The sequence below is a fragment of the Hemiscyllium ocellatum genome, chromosome 13 (assembly GCF_020745735.1).
Source record: "Hemiscyllium ocellatum isolate sHemOce1 chromosome 13, sHemOce1.pat.X.cur, whole genome shotgun sequence".
Taxonomy (NCBI): Eukaryota; Metazoa; Chordata; class Chondrichthyes; order Orectolobiformes; family Hemiscylliidae; genus Hemiscyllium; species Hemiscyllium ocellatum.
The window spans coordinates 16,492,461-16,511,738 of NC_083413.1; the positions used below are offsets into that span (position 1 = coordinate 16,492,461).

Genomic DNA, 19,278 nt, shown 5'->3' on the forward strand with positions numbered 1-19,278 from the left:
AGGAGCCTTTGCGTCTACTGTCCTATCCTTCAAGGTTCACAGAGGTCGTGGATTTGGAAGGTGCTATGCAAGAATGCTCGGCAAGCTGCTGCTGTGCATCTTGTAGGTTTTTATTCCTGATGAAGGGCTTTTGCCCGAAACATCGATTTTCCTGCTCCTCGGATGCTGCCTGAACTGCTGTGCTCTTCCAGCATCACTAATCCAGAATCTGGTTTCCAGCATCTGCAGTCATTCTTTTTACCTAGCGACATGCAGCTGCCCACTGTGTGTCACTGGTGGAGGGAGCAAATGTTTAAGGTTTTAGCTGGGTTCCAGTCAACCAGCCTGCTTATTCCTAACCAGGGAACAATTAACTTTTGGGTTAAGTGGAAATTTTTGCAAACTCTTAAAGTAGACCATCTTGACACCAAAACTGGCTTGTAGTCTTGATGCTTCACCGGTAGGATTGGCCAAGGATTTTCAGGCATTGATGGCTCGTGTATGGACACAAGTGGAAAAACGCCCAGAACAATTATCATGTAGTCATGGAGTTCCACAGCACAGGAAAAGGCCCTTCGGCCCATCACGAATGTGCTTTTAAAACACTTCTAATCCCATTTATCAGCACTTGGCCGATAGTCTTAGCATCGCAACTGCATATCGTAATTCTTCTTAAGTGTTATGAAACTGTGAATCTACCAAGTTAGAATGTTATGATGGTTTCTGCCTGTACCACTCTTATAGGCAGTGAACTCCTATTTCCCATCATCCTCTGGGTGGAAATGATTTTCCACATATCTGCCCTAAATCTTCTGTCTCTTGCCTTAAATCTATGCCCCCAGTCATTGATCTCTCCACCAAGGGGAAAAGTTCCTTCCTTTCTCCACTGTCTATGCCCCTCATAATTTTATACCTCTCAATCCTGTGCCCTCTCAGTCTCCTCTCCTCTAGGGTAAACAACCCCAGGCTGTCCAATCTCACTTCATAACTGAAATTCTCCAGCCCAGGCAATGTCCTGGTAAATCTCCTCTGCACCCTCTCCTGTGCTATCACATCGCTTCTACAGTGTGGATTCCAGAGCTGCACACAACAGTGCACACATCGTAGAAGCTTCTGTCTTAGAAGGAGGCCATTTGGCCTATCACCTTCAAGCTGATTGACAAAGATTCTCCCCACTTTTTCACTCCAAGTCCATTAAGTTACAGTATCTCAAGAGCATGTCCAAGTACTTCCTCAATGTGTACTGCCTCAGTCTGCATTTTCGATAGTGAATTCCAAACCCTCACAGGCCTTTGTATGAAAATAAGGTCTCCTCAAAATCCTGCAGCCAATTTGACCAATTATTTTTAATCCCTTGGTAAAGACTCTCTGCTCAGGGAAATAAGTCTGTCGTACCCACTCTGTCTTCTCACCTCACACTTCTACACACCTGAAGCCTTTTCTCAGATTTTGCAGATCTGAGGTAGAGAACCACATCCTGTCCAAGCTTTCTTCAGGTTGGCTAAAAATCTCCAGTTCTTGCAACTCCGTTGTAAATCTCCTCTGTATTCTCTCTAGTGTGCTTCCACGCTTCCTGTCCATGATTACCAGAACAGCACTCTGTGCTGTCTGTTTAGACGAATGTTTTATACAGTACTGGCATACTCTCCCTGCTCTGATCTATTACGTATTGCTACATAACGCGAAGTGATTTCTTAATCACTTCATCCATTTGTGGACAGGCACCAAGAGCATCTGCTCCTCCACAATTCTTAGCATCTGATTATTTATTATGTATTCCCTTTCCTTGTTTATCCTCCCAAATGAATGCCCTCAATTTCTCTGGATCATTTGCCAGTTGTTTTTTTAAAATATTCATTCAGGTGTTCCTGGATTATTTACAAATAGTGACAGTATTATTGGCTAGAGGTTAGTTAAGAGTTGACAGTTTTTCTGTGGGTCTGGAGTCGCATGTAGGCCAGGACTAAGGGTTGGAAGTGACCTTACTTAAAGAGCATCAGTGAACCAGATTTTTTTTTCCTGACAGTCATTAGACTCTTAATTCCAGATTTTTAGAGAATTTAAATTCCACCATCTACCCCCGGGACAGGATTCGAGCCCAGGTCCTCAGAACATTACCTGGGTCTCTGGATTAACAGTCCAGTGATAATACCGCTAGGCCAACTTATACCCCTGAACATCTGCCCAGATCCATTGATATCTACCTGTAGTCCACAGCCTCCTTTCCCATTGCTGAGAACTTGACATTTATTGAGCAAGAGTTGCAGAAGTGGGTTGGTGATCAGTGATCCCAGTCTGTAGACAACACAACCCTGCTAATCAGAGCCACCCCCATTACATTGTAAGCATTGGGCACCCTGCAATGAGTTCCAGTTGATCAATGGCAACATATCTGCAAAGTGGTTAAACACCGAAAACTTCCTTCAGTGTTACCTGATAGTTTTACACATTTGGCCATAGCCTTTAATTGTGTGGGCTTTACTCTCTGCCCATGTCAGCAGCCTGGGCAACACTGATTGTCACTGAAAGGGCGTTAATGCTCATGGCATGGACAAAATGGTTTGAATAATTTAGATCCCGCTGTTAAGTACTTGGGCTATAAATTAGGAAACAAGTGCCAATTGGTGCTGATCTGACATTTGTGACTCTTCAGCAAAAGGATGGCAGCTCCCGTTACATATCCCATTTAGATGGTGCTCCGTGTCAGATTATTGCCGTCCGATCTCAGCAAAGATCTTTAACTTTTCGGGAAGAAAAATTGCAACAAAGCCAATGGAACGAAAATTGACAGACAAGGATTCATTTTTGAAACCTTTACTGTAACAAACCAATTAGCAGCAACATAATTCAAACATTAATTAACCAAGAGAAGGATATTTTCAAACAAGGAAGTGATTGTCACTTTAAATAGATGATGTAACATGTAGCAACAAGCATTTGCAGCGCTCCCTGCACAAATATGACACCAAGAATGTTCTTGCATCCTATCCATCTTAGCTCCATTATGTAGAATCTTTCACTTCCCACTCCCATGAGTCATTTTGACCAGTAAGCATACTCCATTCTATTTTTCCAGGCATGGTTAACACCAACAAGGTGCACACCTATGAGCTGAATTTCACTCAGGGCTCATGATAGACTTGATGGCATAAAAGCCTCAGAGACTCCCTTCATAGAACCATTTATACAGCCGGGTGGGTTCTTGCAAAACTGAAGCGGCAGCAATAAGTCTTGTTCAATCCCTTGCTCTTCCTATCTTCAGTCCTCTGTCCTTTCTAGTTATGTGACATGCACACTAACCTTAGTCTCTGTTGGATTCCCAGAAACCTGTTTCAACACAAGTGTTACGTTCTGAATTGCAAAACAGAACATGTCCCATTCAAAGGAAGGCTTTACCTAATTCCTATTATACAAGTCATTGGTTTGATTTAAGCTGCCCATCACACAGTCAGGAGAAAGTGAGGACTGCAGATGCTGGAGATCAGAGCTGAAAAATGTGTTGCTGGAAAAGCGCAGCAGGTCAGGCAGCATCCAAAGAGCAGGAGAATCGGCGTTTCGGGCGTGAGCCCTTCTTCAGGAAACTTCATCACAAAGTCAGGCTGAGATCTGACACCACTGCCATTACTTTGTCGTTTATCCTTTGCTTCTTGGCATTTCAAACCAATAGCAGCCTCAGCCCACTTGTGTATTTGTTTGGAACCTAACGACTTAATAAGAAGGGTTCTGAGGAAGGGACAATGGACCTGAAATGTTTGCTCTGCATTTCTCCACAGACATTGTCAGATCTGCTGAAATTTCTGATTTGTTGCTGATTTCATAGTCAGGAAACCTCCTCCTCTTCTGTTCATCTTTGTCTTAAATAGAGTCATAGAGTCATACAGCACAGAAACAGACCCTTCAGACCAATTCATCCATGCTGACCAGGTTTTCTAACCTGATCTAGTCCACTTGGCCTACATTTGGCCCATATTCCTCTGAAACATTCTCCATTCATTTACCTGTCCAAATGTCTTTTAAATGTTGTAATTGTACCAGCCTCTACCACTTCCTCTGGCAGTTCATTCCATATGCACTACTCTCTGTGTGAAAAAATTGCTCCTCAGGTGCCTTTTAAAACTTTCCCCTTTCCCCTTAAACCTATGCCCTCTAGTTTTGAACTCTCCTACACTGAGGGAAAAGACCTTGAGTATTCACCTGATTTATATGGAATGCGCTGCCAGAGGGAGTGGTGGAGGTTGGTACGATTGCAACATTTAAAAAGCGTCTGGATTGGTATATGAATAGGAAGGGTTTGGAGGGATATGGGCCGGGTACTGGCAGGTGGGACTAGATTGTGTTGGGATATCTGGTCGGCATGAACGAGTTGGACCAAAAGGGTCTGTTTCTGTGCTGTACACCTCTATGACTCTACTTATGCCCTCCACAATTTTATAAACCTCTATCAGGTCACCCCTAAGCCCCCCATACTCCAGGGAAAAAAGTCCCAGCCTATCCAGCCTCTCGAATAACTCAGACCCTCCAGTCTTGGTAACATCCTTGTAAATCTTTGCACCCTTTCCAGTATAATAAAATCCTTCCGACAGCAGAATTGTACGCAGTATTCCAAAAGTGGCCTCACCAATGTCTTGTACAGCTGCAACACCTGTACTCAATACTTTGACCAATGACATCAAGCGCGCCAAATGCTTTAACTTTTAGATGTAGAACAGAGGCCTGACTCAGGTAGATCTCCAAATTGTCATGGTTTCCATTGGGCAGGATTGCCCAACCTTTTCCTTTCCACAGTCCACAACAAAATTAGATTATCCCTCTCACTTCTGTCTGAGAGATCCTCCTGTGTGTAAAATAACTGTTGCCATTAATTGATTAAAGTGAAGAGATTTGATCCAGTTGTTTAAAACCATGAAGGAATGGGACAGAGTAAACTAAACAGAATAAGACTCCAGCAGTTGAACTGTCAATAAGTAGACTTAAAGCAAAAGTACTGAAAAAGACACGAGCATGAACATTTTCGACACACAAAGTGGTAAGGATTTAGAATTCTCTGCCTGATAGGATGAAGAATACCAATTCAGTCATTTTCACCTTCCCTGGAACAACAGTCTGACCACTGGGAGGCTTCCTGCCTGGTCTGAGGTTAATCAGCAAGATCAGATTGGCAGGTAGCAGATCCAACTGTATCTCCATGGTGGAAAGTCTCCAACGTGCCATTGTCAGTCCATCTTCTTTAATTGGACAGGAACTAATTGACCACCTGAGGAATTGTCACTGCCAAGTGAATGCTACTGACACAATGAGTTCTCATGATCCCCAATTGACCCCGATTTCAAGACCCCCAACACCAAATTCCCCCACCCCTTCACCTCCTAGCACCATATCCATTTTTACCCTTTGCCTCAGAATGAGGTTCTGGTGTGAATAGGGTTAACCTGAGCCAGACCAGCTACGTAGAACATTCTAGGCTTGTGAACTTGTTGATGCTCTGGTTGAGGAAAACATCATGTGGTGTCTGTCTCTTACCCGTCTCACTTTCACATTCCAAATCCGTTACCTCCATCACTAACTTTACCAGTTCAAGATTCACAGACCACAGGCGGCTATTTGATTCAGATTCCTCATGTTATTCACTAGCCTGAAGTAAACCAACAACACTTCCAACAGAATTGACTGGCGTCAAGGAGACTGCAGGTTGTAACCTTCATCATCAATATAGTGCTATTTAACAGTCATTCCCAGAAATTAAAAAGACGTCAACTTGTTTTATAGTTCATCAGATTGGAAGATCTGGAATTGAAACCGGCTCTTGCACCATCAAACAGATTCTGTTTGGCTTGCAGACTGGAAATGCTTGCAGTAGAGATGATTCAGGGGAAGTTTAATAAAGGCCTTCAAAATTAGGAAAGGTTTTGATAGAGCAAAAGAAGAAGAAACTGCTTCCACTGGCTGGAGGGTGAGCACCCATCTAAAATCGTAGAATCCCTACATTGTGGAAAGAGACCAAGTGGCCATTCACATTTGCACTGACCCTCCAAAAAGCATTTCACCCAATAATCCCACACTTACCCTGGCTAGCTGACCTAGCCTGCCCATCCCAGGACACTGTGGGCAATTTAGCTTGGCTACTCCACCCAAAACGTGCACATCTTTCGACTGTGGAGGAGACATGGGGAGAATGTGCAAGCTCCACACAGACTTTTGCCTGAGGGTGGAATTGAACCCAGGTTCCTGGTGCTATGAGGCAGCATTGCTAACCACTGAGCCACTGTAAAGTGACCAACAAGCGAGTTGAGGTAGAGTGGTATAGCGGGTGGGGGAGATGTGGGGATGGGAGAATGAGAAATTTCTTTTGCAGTGAGTTGTTATGACCTGGAATGTGCAGCCAAAAAGGATTGAAACTGAATTCAAGTGATTAAATGGTACCTTATGAAAGATATATACTGTATACGTAGTCAAGGAAAAAAAACAGGTTGCGGGATGTGATGAAAAGATGGAGCATGGGATGAATTGGAGAGCTTCTTAATGGAACTGCACATATAGAGTGGGCCAATGCTACCTCGCTGTGCTGCAACATTCGGTATTTTGATCCACATGTTTGTCTCTTTTCACTGAACTCTTAGTGGGAGAGTTGCCATCATTTTGTTTTTCTCTGGTTTTCCTCAGGCTTCTGTTAGTTGACAGGACCTGCCGAGACATGCATTCCTTACAGACATTCCATACACAATCACATACCTAAGACACCGTGGTCAGAATTCTCCCCTGTCGAGAAGGAGGTGTAATTGTACGAATTAGGCTTGGAGTGATACTCATCTCCTTCTCAGCAGCTCTCCCATTAAGGTGTGGGCAAGAATTCCCATAGGGGACTTCCTTGACCAATGAACAATTATGACTCTCAAATGGTTGATTACTGGTTATGCAAGGACCTCAGCAGCCAAGTCCCTGAGTACTTGCATTTCTAGCAGGTAGGAATGGTGACTAGTTTCCTGGTCAGAGGCATGGATAGCATAGCAACCTCTGAGAATCACATCCTTGCCCTTGCCTCTGACTCCTACCCAACGCCCCTCTCTCCACAACCTCAGTGCTCGACAAGAAGAAAAGATGCTTACCTTCTTGTCACTGGATCCTCTAAAGTTTTAGGCCTGGATAGACAGTCCCTAAGAGGCAGGGATCTCAGTGTTAAAACCTGTAATAAGCTAAGAAGCTTGCATTAAGCTCTGGCTCTTCACTCTGAACGAGCTGATTGGAGCACAGTAGGTCAGCTAAATTCGACAGGAGGGCTGGCGTGTTTGCCTCAACCCCCATACTTAGAGAAAATGGGAAACCACACCCCTGTATCTTTTAAACACTCTCCACTCTCCCAAACTACTATCCAGTACATCAAAATCTGTCATGGTAGATCACAGTCTCTCAAGTGTATTTACTGTGATGATATCGAGCAATCTCTTACTTTCTAGCACTGGTGGCCAAGAGAAGGAAAAGACTATAATGGAGGCATTGCTATCCCAGAATTCATCGCAATAATGAAGTCCTCCTACTAAATCTGTTGAGTCACTCAAGGCCTCCTGTTTCAATCAGGAATCCTGGGCTCGATTCAGGCTCTTTCAGAAATCTTAGTCTCCTGCAGAATACATTGGCAAATTCTGTTGGCTGGCAGTCTGAAAACAAAGAAAAGGGAAGAAAAAGAGAGCAACAAAGCATGCCACTTTAGGTTTAGAATTAGATTGAGGTTTTATTGTCATCTGTGGCCAGGGAGGGCGGAGGTGGGTGGTGTCAAGGAGAACCGTGAAAAGTGTACAACGTTGGCATTTCCAGTGCTATCTTAGGTAAAAAAGTGCAAAATCTTAGATGCAAAAATAGAAAAATACAGAAATAAGTTAAAAAGTTCAACATTACAATTCTTCTTAGTATAAAAGAGAAAAATGAGAAAAATAAAGTTAAAAGTTAAACATTACAGTCCTTTCCTAAGCCATGGGGCCTGCAGATCCTGCACGCTAGGTTTTCCCCATGAGGGCTCACATTTCCCCTGCACTGGGCAAAGTCCCACCCGGGTTCACCAGGCACTACGCTGCTGACCGCCACTTTGCGCCAACCTCCATCGGGGATTGCCACGCTTTGCCGCCAACCCAACGTGACTGACCTGGCTGCGGTCCTTGTGGCCAAGATGCGGCTGACCATTTTCAGTTTTTAAAAGTGCTCACATAGATGACACACACAAATCCCAGGGTAAGGCTAAAGGCACAGCCATCTGATGACATGTTGATTACTAGCTGATTAATCCTGAAGAATTTAAGTGATGTTGGAGTATTGAGTAGAGATTTGGACTGATGATCAGGATCACATGTTATCTCCAATTCATCTATCCAGTCTATTCTGCAGTCTTGACACTGAGCCCACATAACGGAATGAGCTAGCAATGACCCAGCAGACCGATGACATTGGGTTTGGCATCCTAGTTCTTGCTGCAAGGTCAGAGTGCAGACTGATACCTACAGTTCCTGGAGAAACTGTCTCAGTAAGCAAGACTTTCAATCTAGGAGTGGCAAGGTTCCCTGGGAGCCAGACTGGAAGACCCAGATGAGAGCAGAGACTGAGAGCTGTGAATGCATGGCCTATCTCTATACACTGATCCAGTATGGCAGGTCAACAAACAAAACCAATCAAAGCAAAAACCGACCTCCATCCCTCACCCATCTTACCCTTCCTCCCTCGTATACTTGCGCTCAATGCCTCATTCATACTAAATCATGTTCATCCATACCTTTTTGTGCCAATCGATAGCTCAACTCATTCTCATGGCCCTTTATAGCTACTATATTGACTTATTCCAACTTGTCTCCCTACCACAGTTTATGCTCCCTATTCCTTGCCAGCTCAACTAGTCTCCACCATTGGCAAATCTCAAGAGCCATACTAATAAGAAGTAAATGCCTATGTCTATTGACAATGGCATTGCAAAAAAGAAAACTCCCGTTCAAGAATATGTTTAATCCTTGAACCCCCTTACCACTGATTCTAAGGTATCTGACTCTCCTAAGGGCATCTGGCCCTCTGCCCATTGGTGTCCTGAGATCACGCCCACCTCAGCTCTCCAAAGGGGGTATCTTGGCTATCACGATAACTCACCTGATTTGGCCTGGTCTGCTCGGCGCACTCCAGGTTTGAGATAACTGAGTTGTCAAAATGGGATTGAAATGGAGGCTGCTGGTTGTCTAAGTGACCATCAGTTTCTGTCAATCACGCACCCATGAAACACAAGTGTTACCAAACCCCAAACCTTCCCAGACTACGAGAACCGGAAGCGGCAGGCTCAGAAGCAGAATTTGGGATTTTTCAGGGATTTTCACCATTCTCACCACAACAAGAGCCTTGGCTCTCAAACTTTGCACTTCATTTGATCCTCCATTACAGCTGATTGATTTCCATTGTTGAGAATTACACAAGCCTTTCCAGCATCTCATAGGATCCCCAGTGGATCGTGTAGCGTTCCAGCTGTGAGAATGAGGTTAAGGTGACCCACCAGCAAGCCACACCTTGAATGTGATGGGAAATAGCCCTTTGGAATTATCTTTATTTTATGCTTGCAATGTTGGCATTGTATTTAAGGAAGGGAAGATTTATAGGGGGTGGGAGGAGAGAAATTGCAGTGTCAAGTTGCAGGGTATGCTTGATATCGATTCTAAGTGATCATTTTCTCGAGGGTATGTTGTGAAATGTCAGGAGCTGAGTCATGGAAACTGGAAATGTGTGGTCATTGTGTTTAACACCTATTAGGGCCTCCAGTGTAATTGCATTCCTGCATGACTCAGATTGCTGCAGTTGGAAATGGAGTCCATAGAGGTGAAGGGCTATCAAGTGGATTATTTGCTGGGAATCCATCTAAAGAAATACACATTTATGGAACAGAATGATTTTCAAAGGAAAAGGACTTTAAATAGAGCTCATGAAAGCTATGCATATTCAATATTAAAGGGTCAACAATAGACAACAAGCTTTTTGTCATGTCCTGTAATGGTGTTCTTCTCTAATGCATACTTCAGGACAGTGTAAGTTATATTGGAGCAATTTGATTTCAGTGGGAAGAGTGCATGTTGAGATGAGCTGTGCAGAGGTGTTCAAATGTTCTGCCATCATCCACTTCCATCTGGAAGGACAAGGGCACCAAATACGTGGGAACCTGCAAGTTTCCCTTCAAGCCACTCACCATCCTGACTTGGAAATATATTTCCATTGCTTCACTGTCACTGGGTCAAAATTCTGGAATCCCCTCCCGAACAGCATTGTGGATGTATTGCACTGCAGGGACAGCAGCATTTCTAGGAGGCAGTTCACCACCACATTCTTAAAGAGCAGTTATGGATTGACTACAGATGCCGGCGTAGCCAGCATTGTCCACATTACATCAATGAATGTAAACAAGAAAGGTTGCTAAGTCAACCAACATATTAGCTCTCTGAAGGTTATGCATTTCAACCCTCACCAAATTTTGGCATTGTCTCCGTGTCCAAGTGGTGTTAAGACCCAGCAGTGTAAATCAGAAGTTAAGTCAGGCTTTAGAACCCGTCATTGTGTTACTGTCACAGCTGAGTCTTGTAAGTCCAGGTCCAGATCTTTGAGAACAGAGTCTAGGCTGAGATTCACATGCAGGACTGAGAGTTGCACTGTGAACCCTCTCAGGTAGCTGTGAAGGATTCCATGGTACTACTTTGAAAAAAGGTGTGAGAGATCTTCCTAGGCCAATATTTAGCCCTCAGCTGAACACATTGGGCTGGCTGATACAGCACGCCCATTGGGGGTGGGGATATTGGGAAGTAGGGGGTAGTTGGTAAACTATATTAGATGGATCACCCACTGCCTTCCTGACCAACTCTGACCAGGGCTGCCCACTTCCTGGCCTAACGACTATTGCCCTCTGATGACTTTCAATTCACCTCCCGTGACAGAGTAGTCCGGGTATAACAGACAGGTAACAGTGGGAAGACCTTTAATTCACAACTTTGTTGAAAAGGCAGAGACACACACGTACAAGTGCACATTCAAGAGGTTACCTTGCCTTTGAGCCTCTCTGCTTGCCCTCCAAAGCCACACCTCCACATCCACCCCTCCTGCCAATGCTGATTCCTCCCCACCCTAAAATCTTTGGGACTGCAATCTATACCTGGTATTCAGGAACATCCTTGTAGTCCTAGCACTGTGCACTATGGAGTTCTTTCTCTGCAGGGAATGCCAGCGATTGAAATGTCTGAACAGTACTAGTTTGCATTCAGAGGAGAGTGAACAGTTAAATGTTGCAGTTGATTATCTAAAACTGGATCAGATCAATGCAGAAAAGGAGCAGTCTTTATCCAAGTAATTCACATTGAAAGAACTTCAGAGGAGAAGACCTCCATCTTGCTGAGGGGAAATTGGAGCTTTGGGGAAAGGTTGGTTAGTAAATACCAGTACAGGTCACTTGGGCTGAATGGCCTGTTTGAGTGAGCTGCAAAGAAGAAGGGATTTCAGTTCTAATTGGTTGCTCAGAGAAACTGAGGGACTTCTTGACTGTAAGTGTTGAGAATTATATCCAATACAAAACAAGGCCTCATAGATTGCTCAATTCTAAAGGATCATGGATATGGTGACCAAAGTTTGGACTGTACCAGTGGCTTCATATTTGGAATTCTAGTGAAAGTCCACAATCAGATCCATCATTGAGTGGTCAAGAGTGGAGCAATCCAGGGTCGGTAAGAGTGCTGATCCTCATCATTTACCTTTACAAGCTTCATTCTTGCTGGCTGGGAGTGAGGTAGGGACTCAATGTTTAATGTGATGGCCAGCCACTGGAAATAAAACGTTGCCATTATTGTCGTGTGGCTCGGCTGCACGTTTGGGTTCAGATGTCATTCGCCCACCCTTGACCATGTTGTTCTCCTTTTGTCTCCCTCAGGGTCGCTGCTCCAGAGAAAACTGCAAGTACCTTCACCCTCCACCCCACTTAAAAACGCAGCTGGAGATAAATGGACGCAATAACCTGATACAGCAGAAAAACATGGCCATGTTGGCTCAACAGATGCAGTTAGCCAATGCTATGATGCCTGGGACCCCATTGCAACCAGTGGTGAGCATGCCAGCTTAGTGTTACTATATTGCAGGTGGCTAAGAAGTTGAGATTATATTCCTCATTGCTTCTCGGGGTAAAAATCACTTTGCTATCAATTAGTCACAGCATTAGATGATCTGGGTATTTCTTTTTGTCAGTGTCTATCCCACTCCATCTAGTTTTGTCTTAAATCTCCAACCATTGTTCAGTATCCCCAAGTTTGGTTAGGTTTAGAAGCTTAATTTTTGTTTCTCACCAACAAGAGTCCAAATTCTGAAACCCACCCAGAACCCAACAAGAGCAGAGTTGTCGCAAATAAAAGCAGAAGTTGCTGGAAAAGCCCTGTTCTGAGGCTTTCATAACCCTGAAACACTGACTCTGCTGCAGGAAAAGCTCAGCAGGACTGGCAGCGTCTGTGGAGAGAAATCAGAGTCAGTGTTTCAGGGTCAAGTGACTCGTCCTTAGAACTGGGCTTTTCCAGCAATTTCTGTTTTTGTTTCTAATTTACAGCATCTGCATTCTTTCGGTCTTTATCAAGAGCTGAGTTGTGTCACATTCCATTGAGGGTGATCTTGTCAAGGTTGGAACTGTTGTTCTATCAGTCCCAAACTCATTGACATCTTCGAGCTGGACATGTCAAACTTATCAACACACCCAACCAATAGATTTCTAATACAACTAATAGATTATAGGCCCGATCAACCAATAGGTTTATGAAGCAACCCACCAACTGACTTTTAATTGAAATAGCCAGTAGGACCAAGACAGCAACTTGTTGCTGATTGATTTCCTCCTTTTCATCTTTCCTATCCCTGCTCTGCTGCCTTCATCTTGCAATCTCGTTCTTGTCCTCTCCCTAACATCTCATCAGAAATGGAGAGTTCAACACAGCATGTGGGGGATCTAAAAGTGGATCTCTTTGCCCTGTAACGCCCAATTCCTTCTGGGTTATGGATGGTTGCAGTAATATCTTCAGAACTGGCAAGCATGGATTCAGTTTCAAGACTAAGCATGCAATAAAAAAAAGAGTATGTTTCTCAATGAATACAACTTTACCCATAAAACATACCTCCAAATGATATCCATCAGGATAAACAAAAACAGACTGAATGCTGGCATCTAAACTGATTCTTTGTTTGAGTCCAAGCCTTTTGATCACTTGTCCAGTAACTACTGCACCAAGATATCCTTAGACATGTTATTCTTCAATATTAGGGAGGGTTTCTTGCAGTTTGACTAAAATGCACAGGCTTCTTTACTCAGTGTTGGCAAACTCCAGTGGCCTTTATAAAATGATAGTCATGAACAAGATGGAAACTCATTTGGAATCTCCCTCAATTTGTCAAAATATGGTAGTCAGTTGTCAGTGAATTAGCTGCTCCATGAATCAGAGCTCTGTAATCGAAAGTGTAGAACATTGCAAAAGCTTTGACAGCCAAGTTAATTGTCGATACACTACTATGACATACATTTGCGAGACTGTTAGCCTCTGTATTAACCAGAGAATGCTGCAGTACAGAGGGATCTGGATGTCCTTGTACATGAATCACAACATGTCAACATGTGAGCAAAGCAAGCAATTAAAAGGATAGACTGAAGGTTGGCCTCTAATACAAGGGTGAACGGACTCTCACCTGGTCCATTAGCCATGTTAATATGTCGTGTCATAAATTTTTACAGCATGGAGAAAGACGTTTAGTCCAACTCATCAATGCTGATCAGATATTCTTAATTAATCTCGTCTCATTTGCCAGCATTTGGCCAATATCCCTTTAAAACCCTCCTTATTCATGTACTATATATATATATATATATATATATATATATATATATGTAGTATAACTGTTACCCTAACACTGAAAGTATGGGAGTCTTGCTGCAACTATACAGAGTATTAGTGAGACCTCATCTGGAGGACTGAGTACAGTTCTGGTCTCCTTAGTTAAGTAGGAATATATTTATATGGAAGCAATTCAGAGAAGGTTCATTCGAATGAAGGGGCTTTCCTATGAGGAAACATTGAACAGATTGGGCTGATGATCATTGGAGTTTAGAAGAATGAGTGCAGATCTTATGGCCTTATGTAAAATTCTGAAGGGGCTTGACAGAATAGATGCTGAGAGTATATTTCCTGTCTTTGCGGGGGAAGTCTAGAGCTAAGAGGCACAGTCTAAAAATAAGGGATAATCTATTTAAAACAGAAGTAAAGAAGGATTATTTTTTTCACAAGATTGCTACTGTTCGGAAGCTGGATTATTGAAATATTTGAGATTGAGTGAGTCAGTTTTTTGCTCAACAAAGGAATCAACGATTACAATGGTTAAAGCCACAAGTGAGCCAATTGAGTGGTGAAGCAGGCTTGAGGGGTCAAGAGACTGCCTCCTGTTTCTGTTTCTCCTGTTCTTATGTTTACTGGAAATCAGAGATGGGGAAATAGTTAAATGTTCGCTTTTCCTCTTTAATGAACTTATTCTGCCCTTCTAAGTTTTTTAATTCCTAGACTAAGGGTGTCGCTGGCTAGGCCAGCACCTATTGCCCATCCCTCATTGCCCACAAGGTACAGGTAGCTCTGCTATTATGTGATAGTTGTGTTCTTTTGTGACCCTGCGCTACAAAAAAATTGTACAAATGCACTTGAGTGTTGCCAATGTAATCGTATTATAGCCAACATACACTTTAAAAGTTCATGTTTTAGAAACAATGTTCCCTATTCAACCAATCATGTTACAGCCAATTTGCCTCAACAAAAGAGGCGTTGTAGCAGATCTGCCTGTCATTAAGAGTCAATCACATGGCGATGGGTCTGGTGTCATATGTAGGCCAGACCAGATAAGGATGACAGGTTTCTTCCCTAAAGGACATCAGTGAACCAGATGGGCTTTTCCGACAATCGACAATGATTTCAATGTCATCATTAGACTCTTAGTTCCAGACTTTTTTTTATTGAATTCAAATTCCGCCATCTGACGTGTGGGGATTTGAATCAGGTCCCGAGATCTCTGGATTAACAGTCCAACGATTATACCACTCGTCTGTCACCTCCCCTTCATTAAATTCAAGACTCCTGTAGCTCAGAGAAAAGAGTCCTAGCGACTGAGTCGTGGCCAGTCCCTCCTCTCCGGATCGACCTGAACCTGCTGAAATTGGTGGAAGAGAAGCTACAGCATGCCTCAATGTTACACCATGAGAGGGGTGAAGATATCAGCCGAAGCCATGGTGCCTGATCCCTGGTGTTGAAAAATACTCATCCAGTTGGGTAAATGAGCAGAGAATGGAATTGGTTGTTTCCATTTGAATGATCACCAGTGTAGCCTCACATATAAATAACAAGGACTCAACCAGAATTGTTGAATGGGTCACTGTTGCAGGGATGGAGAGGGACAGAGTGTTGGAACAATGAAGATGACTTCAGTTAGCGCTCATGGAATCTCAATTTTGCTGACCTGTTGTAATTTACACCAAATCCCGCATGGTTCCTTTTTGTGTATGAAATATCTCTATGGCGTCAACCTTCACTGTCTTCCTAGCCAGCACTAACCACTACCTCCTGGCCCCCAACCCCACCAATTTGTCCACTGCACCAGTACATTACTGGTCTTATGTGTATTTCATGTTTATTTGCTTCTGCATTGTTGGCTTCAGATGCCTGGACCGAATTGCTCTAATTTCTTCCGTAACTCTTTCCCTTCAATATTTCCGGTTCCTCCTTTGAGGGGAAATGGCAGCATGGTAGTTATGTGAGAAACATGAGAATGACCAGAATGAGGGTAGGTCCGATCAAGGACAGTAGTGAGAGACTGTGTATTGAGTTGGAAGAGATAGGAGAGGTCTTTAATGAGTACTTTTCTTCAGTATTTACGAACGAGAGGGACCGTATTGTTGAAGAGGAGAGTATGAAACGGACTGGTAAGCTAGAAGAGATACTTGTTAGGAAGGAAGATGTGTTGGGCATTTTGAAAAACTTGAGGATAGACAAGTCCCCCGGGCCTAAGGGGATATATTCTAGGATTATGTGGGAAGCAAGAGAGGAAATTGCAGAGCCGTTGGCAATGATCTTTTCGTCTTCACTGTCAACGGGGGTGGTACCAGGGACAGGAGAGTGGCGAATGTTGTGCGCCGTTCAAAAAAGGGAATAGGGATAACCCTGGGAATTATAGGCCAGTTAGTCTTACTTCGGTGGTAGGCAAAGTAATGGAAAGGGTACTGAGGGATAGAATTTATGAGTATCTGGAAAGATACTGCTTGATTAGGGACAGCCAGCACGGATTTGTGAGGGGTAGTTCATGCCTTACAAGTCTTATTGAATTCTTTGAGGAGGTGACCAAGCATGTGGATGAGGGTAGAGCAGTGGATGTAGTGTACATGGATTTTAGTAAGGCATTTGATAAGGTTCCCCATGGTAGGCTTATGCGGAAAGTCAGGAGACATGGGAGAGTGGGAAGTTTGGCCAGTTGGATAGAGAACTGGCTAACCGGTCAAAGTCAGAGAGTGGTAGAAGATGGTAAATATTCAGCCTGGAGCCCAGTTACAGTGGAGTTCCGCAGGGATCAGTTCTGGTTCCTCTGCTGTTTGTAATTTTTATTAATGACTTGGAAAAGGGAGTCGAAGGGTGGGTCAGTAAATTTGCAGACGATACGAAGATTGGTGGAGTTGTGGATAGTGAGGAGAGCTGTTGTCGGCTGCAAAGGGACTTAGATATGATGCAGAGCTGAGCTGAGGAGTGGCAGATGGAGTTCAACCCTGTCAAGTGTGAGGTTGTCCATTTTGGAAGGACAAATAAGAATGCAGAATACAGGGTTAACGGTAGGGTTCTTAGTAAGGTGGAGGAGCAGAGGGATCTTGGGGTCTATGTTCATAGATCTTTGAAAGTTGCCACTCAGGTGGATAGAGCTTGTAAGAAGGCCTATGGTGTATTAGTGTTCATTAGCAGAGGGATTGAATTCCAGAGTCGTGAGGTGATCTTGCTGCTGTATAGGACCTTGGTAAGGCTACATTTGGAGTCCTGTGTGCAGTTCTGATCGCCTCATTTTAGGAAAGATGTGGAAGCTTTGGAGAGGGTGCAGAGGAGATTTACCAGGATGTTGCCTGGAATGGAGAATAGGTCGTACGAGGATAGGTTGAGAGTGCTAGGCTTTTTCTCATTGGAACGGCGAAGGATGAGGGGTGACTTGATAGAGGTTTATAAGATGATCAGGGGAATAGATAGAGTAGACAGTCAGAGACTTTTTCCCCTGTTACAAGGGGACATAAAGTTAAGGTGAAGGGTGGAAGGTATAGAGGGGATGTCAGGGGTAGGTTCTTTACCCAGAGAGTGGTGGGGCATGGAATGCGTTACCTGTGGGAGTGGTAGAGTCAGAATCATTGGTGACCTTTAAGCGGCAATTGGATAGGTACATGGATAGGTACTTAAGCTGGGACAAATGTTCGGCACAACATCGTGGGCCGAAGGGCCTGTTCTGTGCTATATTGTTCTAAGTTCTAATGCAGCTGGATCTAGAAATGCAGTAGCCCAGGATAATGGGTTTCAGCCCTAAAGTGGCAGGTGGAGCTTGAATTCAGATGAAAAATCTGAATTAGAAAACTAATCTCACTGATGGACGACCATGAAGTTGACATTGATTTTTGTAAATATCCTTCTGGCTCACTCACATCTTTTAAGGAGGGAAATCTGCATCCTTCCTTGGTCTGGCCTACATAAGGTTCCAGGCCCACAGCCCTGTAGTCATCTCTGAAAGGAGAAAGTGAGGACTGCAGATGCTGGAGATCAGGGTCGAGAGAGTGTGTTGCTGGGAAAGCACAGCCGGTCAGGCACCATCCGAGGAGCACGAGAATCAACGTTTTGGGCAAAATCCCTTAATCAGAAATTCCTCGGATGCTTCCTAACCCGCTGCGCTTTCCCAGCAACACACCCTTGACGTCATCTCTGAAAGTTCAAGGTTAGTTTAGGATGGGAAACAATCACTTGCCTTGACAACATTGCTGACATCCCATTGAAAGAAAAGATCAATTTTCTAAGTTCCTCTCTGACTAACCTGGCCTTATTCCCCTTTACATCGCTGGCTATTGAAGCTTGTTTGATAACGATTGTGGACTGTTTCACCATGTTAACGAAATGATACACATGCAAGTTGTTTTTGTTATCATTAATGTTGAGGTGAAGTCGGACCCCACAGGGAGGAATGGATGGAAGAACTGGATTTAGGAATGGGAGCCTGGATTTACCTCTGGTGCAGTGGAAGGAGACTTTTTCCCATTTGGGTTCCTGCAGAAACCAGAGGGAGCCAGAAGTTAGTAGAATTCAGTCAAAACCGAACACCACCATCAAACATAGTCCGCAAAATTGGCTGGATCCCAACAGGAAAGCACGTTTATGAAACTGATTAGAAAGTGGATCTAAAAAAGTGGATTCGTTGAGTCAGCCAAGTTTCATTTTTAAACGCCGGACAGAATTTCTATGCACTGATATCCCACCACCACCAGCTGACCATTGGACTTGTGCCTGAGAATTGTTCTCATTGGGAGTGGAAAATGGCTGTATGAACACTGGAAAACATCACTCAAACTTTATCATTTAGTTAAAATTAGTTAAGAAAGAAATAGCAAGATCTGCATTTGTACAGCAGTTTTCATACGCTCAGGACACCTTAGTGTTCATTGTTATGCTCTCAATCTGGACCACTACATTCATCTTTGAAATGAAATTCGAAACCTCCATTCTTTCCTGAGGAAATGAATCCATAAGATCCTACAGTTTAAACCATTTTCTTATCATGCAAGAGTCAAATAAAGCAAATACTAAGTTATATCTTAATTAACCCTTTAAACTTAAAATGCAAAATCAAAACAATCCAAACATGAATTAACAGGGTAACTATGATTGATTTATCAATCAACTTCACCTCTACAGCGCAGTGCAACAGAATCAATGCAGTGTTTAATCAGACTGGGAGGCGTAGTGTAACAGTAAAGTCATGTAGATATAGTATATGTAAGCACAAAACCCAGACAATGTAGAAGTCTGAGATTTTAGAATCATGTAAATGGCTAAGGTTGTTAATAAACTTGAAGATATCTGTCTCAAGAAGAACCTAGTCTTTGGCTGACATAGACTAGCATATAAGGAAGCCTATATTATACAAGCAGTGGTATTTTACCAAGAAGACACATCAGCACACAACCTTTGAGGTCCCCCTGAATAACACTTCTCTGTCTGTGGGTTGTTCTTA

General features: G+C 43.4%; 1 protein-coding gene across 13 annotated transcripts in view; it reads left to right on the forward strand.

Annotated features, from left to right (window-relative positions):
* Nucleotides 1-19,278, forward strand: part of mbnl1 (muscleblind-like splicing regulator 1) — a 228,548-nt gene that overhangs the window by 138,121 nt on the left and 71,149 nt on the right. For all 13 annotated transcript variants that reach the window (XM_060834569.1, XM_060834566.1, XM_060834572.1 and 10 more), the window contains one exon: nt 11,900-12,070. In XM_060834569.1, the coding sequence (XP_060690552.1) occupies nt 11,900-12,070 (171 nt within the window). The remainder of the gene's footprint in view (nt 1-11,899; nt 12,071-19,278) is intronic.